Raw genomic sequence first — 13,074 nt, forward strand, 5'->3', positions numbered from 1 at the left:
TCGCTCCTGAGTCGGTTTTAGTTCTGAATATTTAATATACCTATTGAAGACTATTTAATTACAGACTATGATTTCACAAACCTTCCTTATTGGAATTTCTAGGTCAAATGTTGCTGTTTCAGCCCCGTCCAAGCATCTCTGGTGTTTGCTGGCACATTGGAGGGTTCTGTTCTAGTATGGGACCTAAGGGAGGACTTCAGTATGCATCAGACTATGGTTATCGAAGACACCAAGTGGACATTTAGGTCTGCCACTTTTTCTACAGGTTAGTACTTTTTGTTTTTAAAGGGAATCTGTCAGCAGGTTTTTGTTTTGTAATATGAGAGTAGCATTATGTAGGTGCAGAAATCCTGATTCCAGCGATGTGCCACTTACTGGGCTGCTTGGTGCAGTTTTGATAGAATTTATGTTTGCTCTGCTGTGGATGTAGCAGTGCTCTGAATGCTGAGCTGTTTATAACCCTGCCTACACCCCTGATTTTCAGCTTTCTGTGTGTACTAGGAATTGTCTAGCAAGCTGCCACTCAGTCTGAGGTGGTGTTACACAGATTAGCTGGATTGGTCTGCACATGACACCTATTCAGGCAGTGATAATCTCCTGCTGGTAAAACACTGATTGTATTGAAACTACAGGGCACAGCCTAATAAGTCACAAATCCCTGGAATCAGACTTTCTTGCCCTATATTATGCTGCTCTCATATTAAATAGCAAAATCCTACTTTTAAATGGTGTTTGGTACTTGGGGCACAATTCTTTTAGCCACAATAGGGAGTTTCTACAAGAACGTCACTATCTGGAGGATCTGTCCAAATAATTTCAATAAGCCCAATGTAAAAATTACTTAGGACGTGCCATTCACTTTTATTAGAACAGATTGCAGGAATGTGCGGCTGTGGTGTTTGACTTTCCTACATTGTGTAGAGTGCATAATGACATTTTTTTTGGCTCACAAAATAAGCCAGTCACTTTTTAACCTTGACACGTGAAACAAACAGCCATGATGAAAACATACATAAAAAACTCCATCGCTATTCTAACAAACTACCTAAATATTTTTATATATATATATATATATATATATATATATATAAAAGGGTGTAGACTATTTTTTTATAGGTCCCCTTGGCTCATTCCAACACCTAACTTAGTAATTACTGAAGTTGGAAATCTCCAATTGTTGCCTTGGCCACGATCTGCTTTCTGTTTCAGCTTAAAGGGAACCTGTCAACGGATGTTTATAATACCTGCCTAACGATCGGCGCAGAGCAGATGGGTCAGATGGGTATGTCCGTTCTCAGGGTCCTGCGCCTCCCCTTTCGGCCATCTTTGACCTCCTTTTGAAGCTAGTGTAGATGGCGCGAAAGGCCGAAAGAGGAGGCGCGGGACCCGAAGAACGAAGATGCCCATCTGACCCATCTGCTCTGCGCCGACCGTTAGGCAAGTATTATAAACATCCGGTGACAGATTCCCTTTAAACCAAAAATACAACTCGAATAAAGGCACTGAGTAATCACAGGAGAGCGTTCATTATTTAAAACCACTGTCTGATTGATTACCAGTTGCAACATTTTCCCCTCTTTTTTTTCTTTTCCCGTACTTTTCATTCATTTCTCGGCTTTGTGGCGATGCAACGTGTAATGTTACTGTAGGTTGGGTATTTGTTACACTGCCAGAAAAACTACCAGAAAAAAAAAGTACTTAAAATATCTACTTTCTCTATCGTTTCATTGGGGGACACAGGACCATGGGTTATGCTGCTGTCACTAGGAGGCTGACACTAAGTAAACAGAAAAAGTTAGCTCCTCCCCAGCAGTATAACCCCTGAGCCGGAGGCGGGCTCAATTAGTTTTTTGCTTAGTGTCGTAGGAGGCTGATGTGGGCCGACTGGGCCCCCTTCAGCCACTTGATTTTTTGCGTATTTTTTTCATTTTTTCTCGGCGACGCTCGTCGCTCTCATCTGTGGTACTTTTCTGTTTCTGCAGGTATCGTACTTCTCTTCCTCAGCTCTCGCAGCCCGGTGGGTACCACTCCCTAGGGTCGCAGAGGTTTGAGTCTTTGGGCCCTCACCCCCGTCCATTCCCGCGGTACCATTCCCTGGTGTGTTCGTGCGGGGCAGAATCTTCCTGGGCACCCCTATCCGCTCTGCGGTATCACCCCAAAGGGCGCAAGGGGCTCGGCAAATAGGGACTGGACCACAGCGCGTCACGATCTGGATGGGGCCCGCAGCGCTGCTACGTTTTTTAGGGGTTTCTATCCCCACCAGGTCCACCTCCCTGCCTTCTTCAGCCGGCTCCCTGGTGCCCGCAGCCATCCCTTCTGCGAGCGGTGCACACAGGAGTATGTGCAGAGTCTCAGCCTGCACTCTACAGCGCGCCGAGGATCAGGTAGGACACCCTCTCCTACCTTCTCCCCCTCGGGCGGCTGCAAAAATTTAGGCCCCGGTCTGGGCCTAGTCGCCGGGCACCCCCGCAACATCCGCGGAGCTCCCTGAAGACTCCTAGGCCGGGCAGTTTCGGATCGCTGCTGCGGCGCGGCAGCCTCAAATTTAGCCCCCGGCCGGGTCCGTGGGGTCCCAGGCCGCGACGCCGCCGCCTCGCGGCCAGGTACGCCGGCGCTGCCCCTGCCGTGCGGCAGCATCATAATTTACCCCCCGGCTTCGGCCGGGTCCTCGGCGTCCTAGGCCGCGCCGCCGCCGCCTCGCGGCCGGATCCGCCGGCGCTGCCTCTGCTCGCGCGGCAGCGTCATACCTTAGCCCCCGGCTTCAGCCGGGTCCTCGGCGTCCTAGGCCGCGCCGCCGCCGCCTCGCGGCCGGGTCCGCCGGCGCTGCCTCTGCCGCGAGGCAGCGTCCAAATTTAGCCCCCGGCTGCGGCCTGGTACTCGGCGTCCCAGGCTGCGACGCCGCCGCCTTGCTGCCGGATCCGCCGGCGCTGCCTCTGCCCGCGCCAGCGCGGCAGCGTCAGAATTTCCCCCCCCGGCTCCGGCCGGGTCCTCGGCGTCCTAGGCCGCGCCGCCGCCGCCTCGCGGCCGGATCAGCTGGCGCTGCCTCTGGCCGCACGGCGGCGTCACTCCTTAGCCCCCCGCTTCAGCCGGGTCCTCGGCGTCCTAGGGCCGCGACGCCGCCGCCTCGCGGCCGGGTCCGCCGGCGCTGCCTCTGCCGCGAGGCAGCGTCCAAATTTAGCCCCCGGCTGCGGCCTGGTACTCGGCGTCCCAGGCTGCGCCGCCGCCTCGCGGCCGGATCAGCCGGCGCTGCCTCTGGCCGCGCGGCGGCGTCATACCTTAGCCCCCGGCTTCAGCCGGGTCCTCGGCCGCGCCGCCGCCGCTTCGCGTAAAAATTTAGCCCCCGGCTTCGGCCTGGTCCTCGGCGTCCCAGGCCCGCCTCCTGCGCAGCGCTATTGGCCGCCGGCCTCCCCTTCTCCGCCCTCCGCTCTGCCCCAAGCATCATCAGGGGGGTGGGGGATATTTTTTCCCGCTCCCTCAGCGTTCATTTTATTTAAAAGACACAAAAAAAAAAAAAAAAAAAAAAAAAGAAAAAAAAAAAACAACAAAGATTATGGCAGACTCCCGGATCTGCGGATTGCTGAGGCTGCAGCAACCTTTTTCGGGGAAAAACAAAGCACACTCTCTTGGTAGTGTATATTTTTTTTATATGGGTCCATTTTTTATTATAGATACGTGCACGATCTTTCATACATTGACTCCTACATTGCTTATGCGGGCACTTGTTTTTTCTATCACGTTTTTTAGTACATAGCGTTCCAGCTCGACTTTTTAGTGATTTTGGGCCGGTAAGCCCAAGACTCGGTCCCCTTTTTTGTGAGTCAGTTTCAAGAAGATGTCAGTTTGCTGTTGACCCCTGCCGGCTTGTAACGCCCTGTCTCAGGCCACAACTCCCCTCGCTACGTCCCTCGGGTTCGTGCGCATGCGCCGCGTCTCCGGCCGATGCTCGGTCATACCATATATAGGACTGGCGCAATCCCCTCGGGGAGGGGAGTCCCGTACCAGGGACCTTTTCTCCTATGCTGGAAGCGGACCCGCCAGGTCTCGTCCTTGTGGCCCCCCAGTTTCCACTTATCCCCCAGGTCCAGACTGTCCTTCCTCTGGCAGTCTTCCGGCTCTGGGGTGATGGCCCAGGCTTCCACCTCCGCTGGATTCCGAGCAGGACCCGGATGTCTTGGCGCATGACGAATAGCCTGCTACAAATGGTGAGTCAAGCCGTAAGGCTACGCACAGCCCTCTTCTCTCCGTGCATGCAGGTCTCCCTTAAGACATTGGAAGCAGACCCTTATGTGCTCAGAGGACATCCAAAGCTCGCCGAGTTACCGCGGGCTCACAGACAACTACCAGACACGGAGTTGACCAGCAGTAAGTCTTGTCATTGTCTTTTTTCCCTTCTCCAAGGCGATTTCGGAGAGAAGGGGCACACTATACTGGAGTCGCTAATGATCACAGACGGCAACCAGACACGGCGTTTACCAGCGGTAAGTTGTGTTATTGTCATTTCATCCCTCCCAAAGGGCTCTGGAGAATGGGGGCATGCCTCTTTCCAGGGAACAAGGTGGGGGCCACTGCGTGATCATGGATAATCCCCGGACGTGTTTTTTCCCAGTGGTAAGTCTGTTTATTTGTCTTGCCCCTTCTCGAACGGGGCTCCGAAAGGAAGCGACACGCTACCCTTTATGCGACCCGCCTGGGTTCCTCGGGGCTTCTCGTCACTATCGTGCCGCTCCGCAGGGACTTCCCGGACACCATACGCAGCGGTCCACGTCCCACCTATGCCGACCCAGGGCTGGGTATCCTCTTGAGTGAGTACCCTCTTTTCACAAACCTGATGTCTGCCCGCTACTCGGCCTGAACCTCTAGCATCAGTGTTCCCACCATCGAGACCTCTGACTCGGGATCAGGAACGCAGATTCGATATCTAGGAAGTCGCTGACTTTTTTTCCGACTTTCGGGAATGCCCTTTCGGAGATAGGTCGCGTTTATCCCTAGACTACGTCAGGGTAGGCTACTCTCCCCCCTAGGCTACGTAAGAGAAGGGTATATCCCCTTCCCGGCATCGGCCCTGATACACCAGGTTCGTTCCCTCACGCTAACCCGTCTGGAAGCCTTTATCCCTACAACAACCATCTCCGCCTTGCAGGGCTGCGGTCCGTTCCAGCCTTTCTAAAAACGCTTACAGGGATCACTGTCCCTACGTATCCTACCCTGCAGAGCTGCTAGGCTTTCTCTGCCCAGAAACGACCGGGAGGCCCAGAGTCTCCCTTCAAGAACCATCGCCTTGAGGCTCAGACCATCATCACCCTCTAGGAAGCTACCCCTTCCTTGCTACTAGGGTAGCTGGGCTACCGGAAGGAGCCCTCCCGGACCCGGTCCGGTCCATCATCCCTCAGGCACAGTATTCGAGCCGTTCAAGGGTGGCTACTCCTCACGCAGGAGTAGTTTTTTCCCTCCTGGCACAGAGTCCCGCGTGCCTTTTGCCTCCTGCGCCCGTTTCTTCCCTTCGGTTTTTTGGCTCCTTCACAGCCTGTGGTGGTGATAGCGACGGTGCACATACCAGATTTCATCCCGGACTCTCCAACGGAGCGCACTGAGGAACGGAGACAGGAAGGTTCCGTCTTCGCGGGTGACCCGCCAATCCCCTCCTAGCGGACCAGTCTTCGCAACCATCCCTGGGAAGCTCCCTGTCCTCCTCTGGAGCTTATTATCAACCGTCACCAGCCCCCCGTGCTAGGGTTTGCTATCCCACCATTCCTCGGCGGGGTCCCGAGGGACACTCCTAGAGAGTCGTCTCTCCTTCAACATTCCGGTCTTCAGAGGCAGCTGGCTAGCACAGTTACAATTTCTTCTCTAGGTCGCGGTGACCCAGCCAGGTTCCAGCCGGACCATGCCGCAGCGGTGGTTACATCATCCACCAGGAAGTTGCAGAGAGTGTCATGGCAAGGGAAGAGGCCTAGAAGATCTTGCTCTGGGACGGGTCCCTTCGCTCGCTAATCTCGGCAGCACATCCCTAGCGTGGACGTTTAGACGGCCGATGTCCGCGGTAGGATGGACCTCGCGTAGGTAAAGGGCTCCAACGCGGAAATCACCAGCCAGATCTCTGGCGAAGGAAGACCTCCGGTCGTGGACCATTTTTGGCCTTCCGATCCAGATCTGTCAAGGGTGCTTAGAGTATGCACCTGCTCTGGACTAGATGTCGACGCCCTAGTCCGGTCGTGTAGCCTGTTCAGGCTCTCGTGTATCTGCCCGCGGCTTCCTATGATCTCGAGGGTTCTCAAGATGGACCAAGGCAAGCGATAGATCGGGAGTGACCCAGGCGAGCATAGTTTCACATCATTTACTCATCTCCTCGCAAATTCCCCGTGGCCCCTTCCAGACCGCAAAATTCTTCAGTGTCGGGGCCCCTCTATTCTACCAGGGCTCAGAAGTCCCAAGTTACATGGCCTCATCAGTGGATCCCGGATGCTGGCTCGTCAGGACTGTGGGCAAGATGATGGCAGGCATTGAAGAGGGCCGGGAATCAAGTTTCCTCGAAGATTTATTTCAGCGTTCACTAGAGATGTGGGACCTGAATCCAGTGATGGGTTCGATCAAGGTTCCCCTTTTTTCTCTGCTCCCACCTGTTTTTTGATAGGTGGGCTCCTCGTGGCCATCGGGTTGTTACAGGCGACATCAGGGCGGACAGCCCTCTTGTCGTTTTTTCCCCACTTTTCCGGCTCCACCAGCAGGACAAGGGGGGGCTACATCCAGAACCTTTCGTTTCTGTCCAAGACACCTCGCTGTTTCCTTCCAGCAGAGGACTTTGGTTTTCGGTTTTTTTCGGTTCTAGGCTCCTCTCTCGGCCTAAAAGGGGCATAGTTCGTTCCAGGGCTGGTGCGAGCCCTCAGTTTTTCGTGCCTGCCGGACACCATTTTTCGGTCTCACCGACCGTCAATCCATCCTTCCACCCTTGCCCAAGAAGCGTGTGCTGGCGCCAGGGGCCAGAATTTCACATGGATCCTTTCCTCCATATGTGCAGACTATCGCATGAAGGACGGACTTCCGCCGCGGTCTACCGGGCAAGGGGCACCCTCGAACGATTGAACGCCAGTCGTCGTTTGACCAGGGCCGCTCTAGCTGGCATACCTTGACTTTTTTCTACCAAGTTCACACCCGAGCTTCGGCAGAGGCCAGTCTTGGCGTAGGGTTTGCGGGTGGCATTGGCACACCTGTAACAACATTAGGCGCTTGTAGGTCTGGGTCAAGCCCAGCAAGGGGGAAGTGGCTTCCTTCCTATCTCCGGTGATGGTTTTTCTTCCCACCCAGGGACTGCTTTTGGACGTCCCATGGTCCTGTGTCCCCCAATGAAACGATAGAGAAAGAAGGATTTTTGTGTACTCACCGTAAAATCTCTTTCTCTGAGTCTTCATTGGGGGACACAGCACCCACCCTGCTTGTGTTTTTTGTTATATAGGACATGCCTGTTGCCCCAGTGCCTGTATTCCCAGGTCACTGGTCACACGAAGGATCGTCATAGTTTCTTACCTTGTTTTATTCAGGATTGTTTGGTTCTCCTCCTACTGCTTGTGCACTAAACTGATTGAGCCCGCCTCCGGCTCAGGGGTTATACTGCTGGGGAGGAGCTAACTTTTTCTGTTTACTTAGTGTCAGCCTCCTAGTGACAGCAGCATAACCCATGGTCCTGTGTCCCCCAATGAAGACTCAGAGAAAGAGATTTTACGGTGAGTACACAAAAATCCTTCTTTGTTGGTCTTATGTCTCTTATCGCTTCATTGTGGGACACAGGAGACCATGGGTGTATGCTTCTGCCACTAGACAAAAAGTATCACCTCCTAAGCAGTATACAACGACACACAGAGACAATACATTTTAGCTTATGTTTGTTGTGTTTTATTAATGATTTCCCTTGAGAGCAGTCTTTTTCTACGGTGGATCTATATCGCCAGGATGGCACCCTTCAGACAGGTGCATTTTATTTTCGCGATTCCTAATGGTCATTGTAGAGAACTTTCCTCTTCCAGAGCCACCATTGCTCGCTGGATCCAGTCTGCCATCCTGAAAGCCTACCAAATAAAGCAATAAAGGACAGATCTCTCCCACTTAAGATCACAACTCACTCCATTCATACATTGGGGGCGTCCTTGGATGTCTGTCACCAGGCCCCTGTCTCGCAGCTGTGCAAAACTGCTACCTGGTCTTCCATTTATTGATCCATAAGATTCAATAGGGTTCACACCTATGCCTCGACAGATGCGAGCCTCGGTAGAAGGGTCCTGCAAGCCGCAGTGGTCCAAGCTCACACTTGAGGGTAGTGTCTTGTGCCCACCCTTGGGACTGCTTTAGGACGTTCCACGGTCTCCTGTGTTCCCCAATGAAGAGATAGCGAAAAGAAAGTTTTGGGTACTCACCATAAAATCTCTTGGAGCCTTCACTGGGGTACACAGCACCTGTCCTAATGTTCAGCTTTTGTCTTCATATTGCTCATCCTACTGCTTTCTCTTTAACGGATTATCTCCGTTTCAGTTAGTGGGTACACCCTGCGGAAGAGGAGAACTTTTTACCTAGTGTCAGCCTCTTAATGTCAGCAGAATACACTCATAGTCACCTGTGTCCGCCAATAAAGGCTCCAAGAAAAAGATTTTACTGTGAGTACCAAAAATCTTTTCGTTCCCTACAGTGAAGTTTGGGTCTTCCCTTTTGGCTGTAAGCCTCGAGTAGGCCATATATTTTATAGTTAATGTTCTTTATCATTAGTTTGGTCAGTAAATTAACATTATTTTCTGCATACACCCATATTTGTCTGTTCTGCAGATGGCATTTTTACACAAGTGAGTCACACACATCCGGTAAAGGCCGTAGAGCCTGTCCCAAATACAGAGACAAAGGCCCGTGGGATCTCTTCTTTGTCTTCCCCTGAAGGTTAGTTTTGCAAGGTTGAATATATAAGTAATAATCGTACATAAGTGCTGAATTTTTTTCTTCTCACATTTGACTTGAATATTATGATTCTTCAAGTGAGTCTGTCAGCGAAATCTGACAATATAAACTAATCACAGACCCCTGTAGGGAATATGACCCCAATATAAATCACACCTTTCATGTTCTAATCGCTGCCTCCGTTCCGCATAAGATTTATTTTAATCAAACATGGTAATTAGGATGCTGGGTACACCCTGGACGTGGCCAAAGGGTGGGTGCACCGGTCCACGCCAGACCCTGCCTCCCTCACTGGGGATTGCCCTGAGCTTTCTCTAAAGACATTGCTCTCTTCATACAAGACAGTGCTGTCAATCATCAGCAAAGGAGGCGGGGCATGCCAAACAAGCTGACGGAGCAGTGAGCTGAGCCTCTTGGCTGCACTAAGGGGTACTTTGCACGCTGCGACATCGCTACTGCGATATCGTCGGGGTCAAATAGAAAGTGACACACATCCGGCGCCGGTAACGACGTCACAACGTCTAAAGCCTAGATGTGCCGATAAACGATCGCAAAAGCGTCGTAAATCGGTGATCTGTGTAGTGTCGGTCATTTTCATAATGTCGCACCAATAGGAGATACGATGTTGTTCCTCGTTCCTGCGGCAGCACACATCGCTGTGTGTGAAGCTGCAGGAGCGAGGAACATCTCCTTACCTGCCTCCATCGGCTATGCGGAAGGAAGGAGGTGGGCGGGATCTTTACGTCCCGCTCCTCTCCGCCCCTCCGCTTCTATTGGCCGCCTGCCGTGTGACGTCACTGTGACGCCGCACGACCCACCCCCTTAGGAAGGAGGCGGGTCGCCGGCCAGAGCAACGTCGCAGGGCAGGTAAGTGCGTGTGAAGCTGCCGTTGCGATAATGTTCGCTACAGCAGCAATCACAACATATCGCATGTGCGACGGGGGCGGGGACTATCATGCTCGGCATCACTAGCCGATGCTAGCGATGTCGCAGCGTGCAAAGTACCCCTAACTGTTCACCGAGCCACCAAATTAGCATATTTAAGTGGACCTTGGTTTCTGCAGAATGAAGGCAGCAATTATATCACTAGAGTTGCGATATTTATGGGGGCAATATCCCCCACAAGGAAACGTGCTTAGTTTATGCTCCCTTTAAGAGTCATATGATTTGCTATTGATTTGGTAAGTGTCATTATCTGCCATTATAAACTGATACAACATTCACCATGAACTTAACAATTTGATTAGGCGGAAAAGTCACTTCACTCGGGGACAATAATTGCTGTGTTGTATTTATTGTAATATCTAATTATTATATAATGGCAGAATATTTCCCAAAACTGTACAAAGGTGGTAATCACTCATATTAGTCCATAGTGGATCTGACAATATCTATATACATTCTCCACACCTTATATCCAGTGTATTGTGCACGCTGTTGGCTCTACAGCACAATGTGTAATTCAGGAATTGGCCACCTCCAGCTATTGTGAAACTACAACTCCCAGCATGCCCAGAGAGCTGCTATAAGGCTGGTTGCCGTACAGGAATGCTGGGAGTCGTAGTCGTAGCCTCTACAGATATAGTGCCAAAGGTGTCTGCCCCTGGTGAGGATATTGTGTACGTACTTGTTCTGAATTTCCAGCGCTAAGCACTGACACCTTCTTCTCTAGCTATGGGTGGAGGCCATATTAAATTTGACCTTATAAAACCTGTCGCTGTAATGAGTGGGCTGATGTTAAAGTTTTCCATATTTTATATTAGACAATCTAGCGTAAGAATGGTGTCACCTTTTATATTTAGGGAGGAGTAACAGCCGACACTATAAATCTGATGATAGAAATAGCGCTATTCATGGCTCAGTGTGTTCTGCCGTGTGGCCGAGTTTACTGGGTTTTATGTAATCGCCCTTATGACGACTCTATCTAGTAAAAAAGAGAAAATGATCTGCTGAATGGCCAATCTCAATGAAGAAACGTGAGATCCTGTTTGCACAGTACATGGCCGCATAGTAGCATATGGGTAAAAATGTACCACAAGTGGTAGCGACAAATTATTAAAAGAGAGGGGGGCATGGTGGCTCAGTGGTTAGCACTGTATGCTGGCTCAGTGGTTAGCACTATTACTTTGCAGCGCTGGGGTCCTGGATTCAAATCCCACCAAGGACAACATCTGCAAAGAGTTTGTATGTTCTCCCCGTGTTCGCGTGGGTTTCCTCTAGTTTACTTCCACACGCCAAAGACCTACTGATAGGAACCTTAGATTGTGAGCCCCAATGGGGACAGTGATGCCAATGTATGTAAAGCGCTGTGGAATTAATGGCGTTGTATAAGTGAATAAATATTATATTAGAGCAGGCATAAAAACACTACGCGTTTTGGAGTCATAAACCCTCCAGATGGCACATAGTGATTAATTTGGGTGAAAATACTCAGTTTTCATATGAATTTGGAGGTGTGCCTGAAGCCCTGCTGCACGGACTTAGATTTATATGTTGACATTCTGGCTGCTTGCTGCTGCCACCAGAGGGCACTCACTGCGTTCAGTGTATATGGCTGCCTCCTGCACTGGAGATGCAAATACCATTGAAATCGAGATGCCGGGCAGCAGGGCGGCCACATGGTGCGGTCCGCCACTGTCTCTAGACCTTTGGCTGTTTTGGTCTATGGGCCAATTGGGAACAGCCAAAGGGATGGATGTGGTCCACTTTGAACAAGCCATGCTGTAAATAATTTTTTTGACACCTTTATCCAAAATCTTTTTTTTAAAAAAAAATGTACATGGCTTGGGAACATGGACTTTAAAAGGTAAGTCATGTTACTTTCTTTGTCGCTCCATTGGGAGACCCAGACAATTGGGTGTATAGCTTCTGCCTCCGGAGGCCACACAAAGTACTACACTCAAAAGTGTAACCCCTCCCCTCTGCCTATACACCCTCCCGTGCCTCACGGGCTCCTCAGTTTTATGCTTTGTGTGGAAGGAGGCACACATCCACTCATGCATTCCCATTTTAGTCAGCAGCAGCTGCTGATGTTATCGGTTGGAAGAAAAGAGGGCTCCTATGGGGCCCCCGGCATGCTCCCTTCTCACCCCACTACGTCGGCGGTGCTGTTAAGGTTGAGGTACCCATTGCGGGTACGACGGCCGGAGCCTCATGCCGTATTTCTTTCACCATCCCTTGGAGGCTCTGGGAGAAGTGGGATCCTGAGCGGTCATCCAGGTACTGGGACCGTGCTCCCTCCGCAGCCCCTGTGTGGAATCTGCCGGACCGGAGTATTTTCTTCATCAGGGACCGGGCCCTGCATCTGTCAGGTACTCTGTGTCCCCATGGGGACGGTTCATGGAGCGCCTGGCACCCGGACGCTGCAAGGGCTGCTAGGCCGTGAAAGCCGGGGGACTTCCGCGCCGACCGCGCCTGTTTGTCGGCCGCGGTCATAAATTTAGTCCCCGGCTTCAGTTGCGGCCTACTTGCAAAATCTCGCCCCCAGACCTGTCTGTCAGGGTAGGGGCGAGACAGCCGACCGGACGCTGCCTGGGACACACAGCGGCTGCTGATCCGTGAAAGCCGGGGGACTTCCGCGCCGACCGCGCCTGCGTGTCGGCCGCGGTCATAAATTTAGTCCCCGGCTTCAGTTGCGGCCTACTGGCAAAACTCCCGCCCCCGGGCCTGTCTGTCAGGGTAGGGGCGGGACAGCCGTCCTGACGTCGGCAGTGAGGGCCGGAGCATCCTGTATGCTTCCTCCCCCCTCTTTGATCACAATAGGGACCCCAGATTCCCGCACTTTTTCCTGGTGCCGCCCACCGCTCCACTCCCCCTCTCAGAGCTCCAGCAGCCATTTTTTCAGACATTCTGCGCTGGAGAATCATCAGGAAAGAGCTCTTCACCGCTGGGAGACCTGGAGCAGGGAATCTGGAGGACACACACGCCGCTTTTTAGCGGTCGGTAAGCCACACCGGTCATCTGGTGCTGGTCCCCCTGGGTTGCCTGAATAGATACGTATTATATATCTTTATATATATATATATATATCTCTGTTCGGCCGGGCTGTATACTCTTCCCTTATATCCTCTGTGATCACTCTCCTGGGACACAACAGCATGTCGTCCACAAGGAGCAAGAGCGCTAAGGCACAGGGTTTCT

General features: G+C 51.9%; 1 protein-coding gene across 1 annotated transcript in view; it reads left to right on the plus strand.

Moving 5' to 3' along the window:
- Nucleotides 1-13,074, plus strand: part of DYNC2I1 (dynein 2 intermediate chain 1) — a 159,107-nt gene that overhangs the window by 121,111 nt on the left and 24,922 nt on the right. The window contains exons 15-16 of the mRNA XM_075316753.1: nt 103-265; nt 8,809-8,916. Of these exons, the coding sequence (XP_075172868.1) occupies nt 103-265; nt 8,809-8,916 (271 nt within the window). The remainder of the gene's footprint in view (nt 1-102; nt 266-8,808; nt 8,917-13,074) is intronic.

The sequence above is a fragment of the Anomaloglossus baeobatrachus genome, chromosome 6, assembly GCF_048569485.1.
Source record: "Anomaloglossus baeobatrachus isolate aAnoBae1 chromosome 6, aAnoBae1.hap1, whole genome shotgun sequence".
In the NCBI taxonomy this organism is placed as follows: Eukaryota; Metazoa; Chordata; class Amphibia; order Anura; family Aromobatidae; genus Anomaloglossus; species Anomaloglossus baeobatrachus.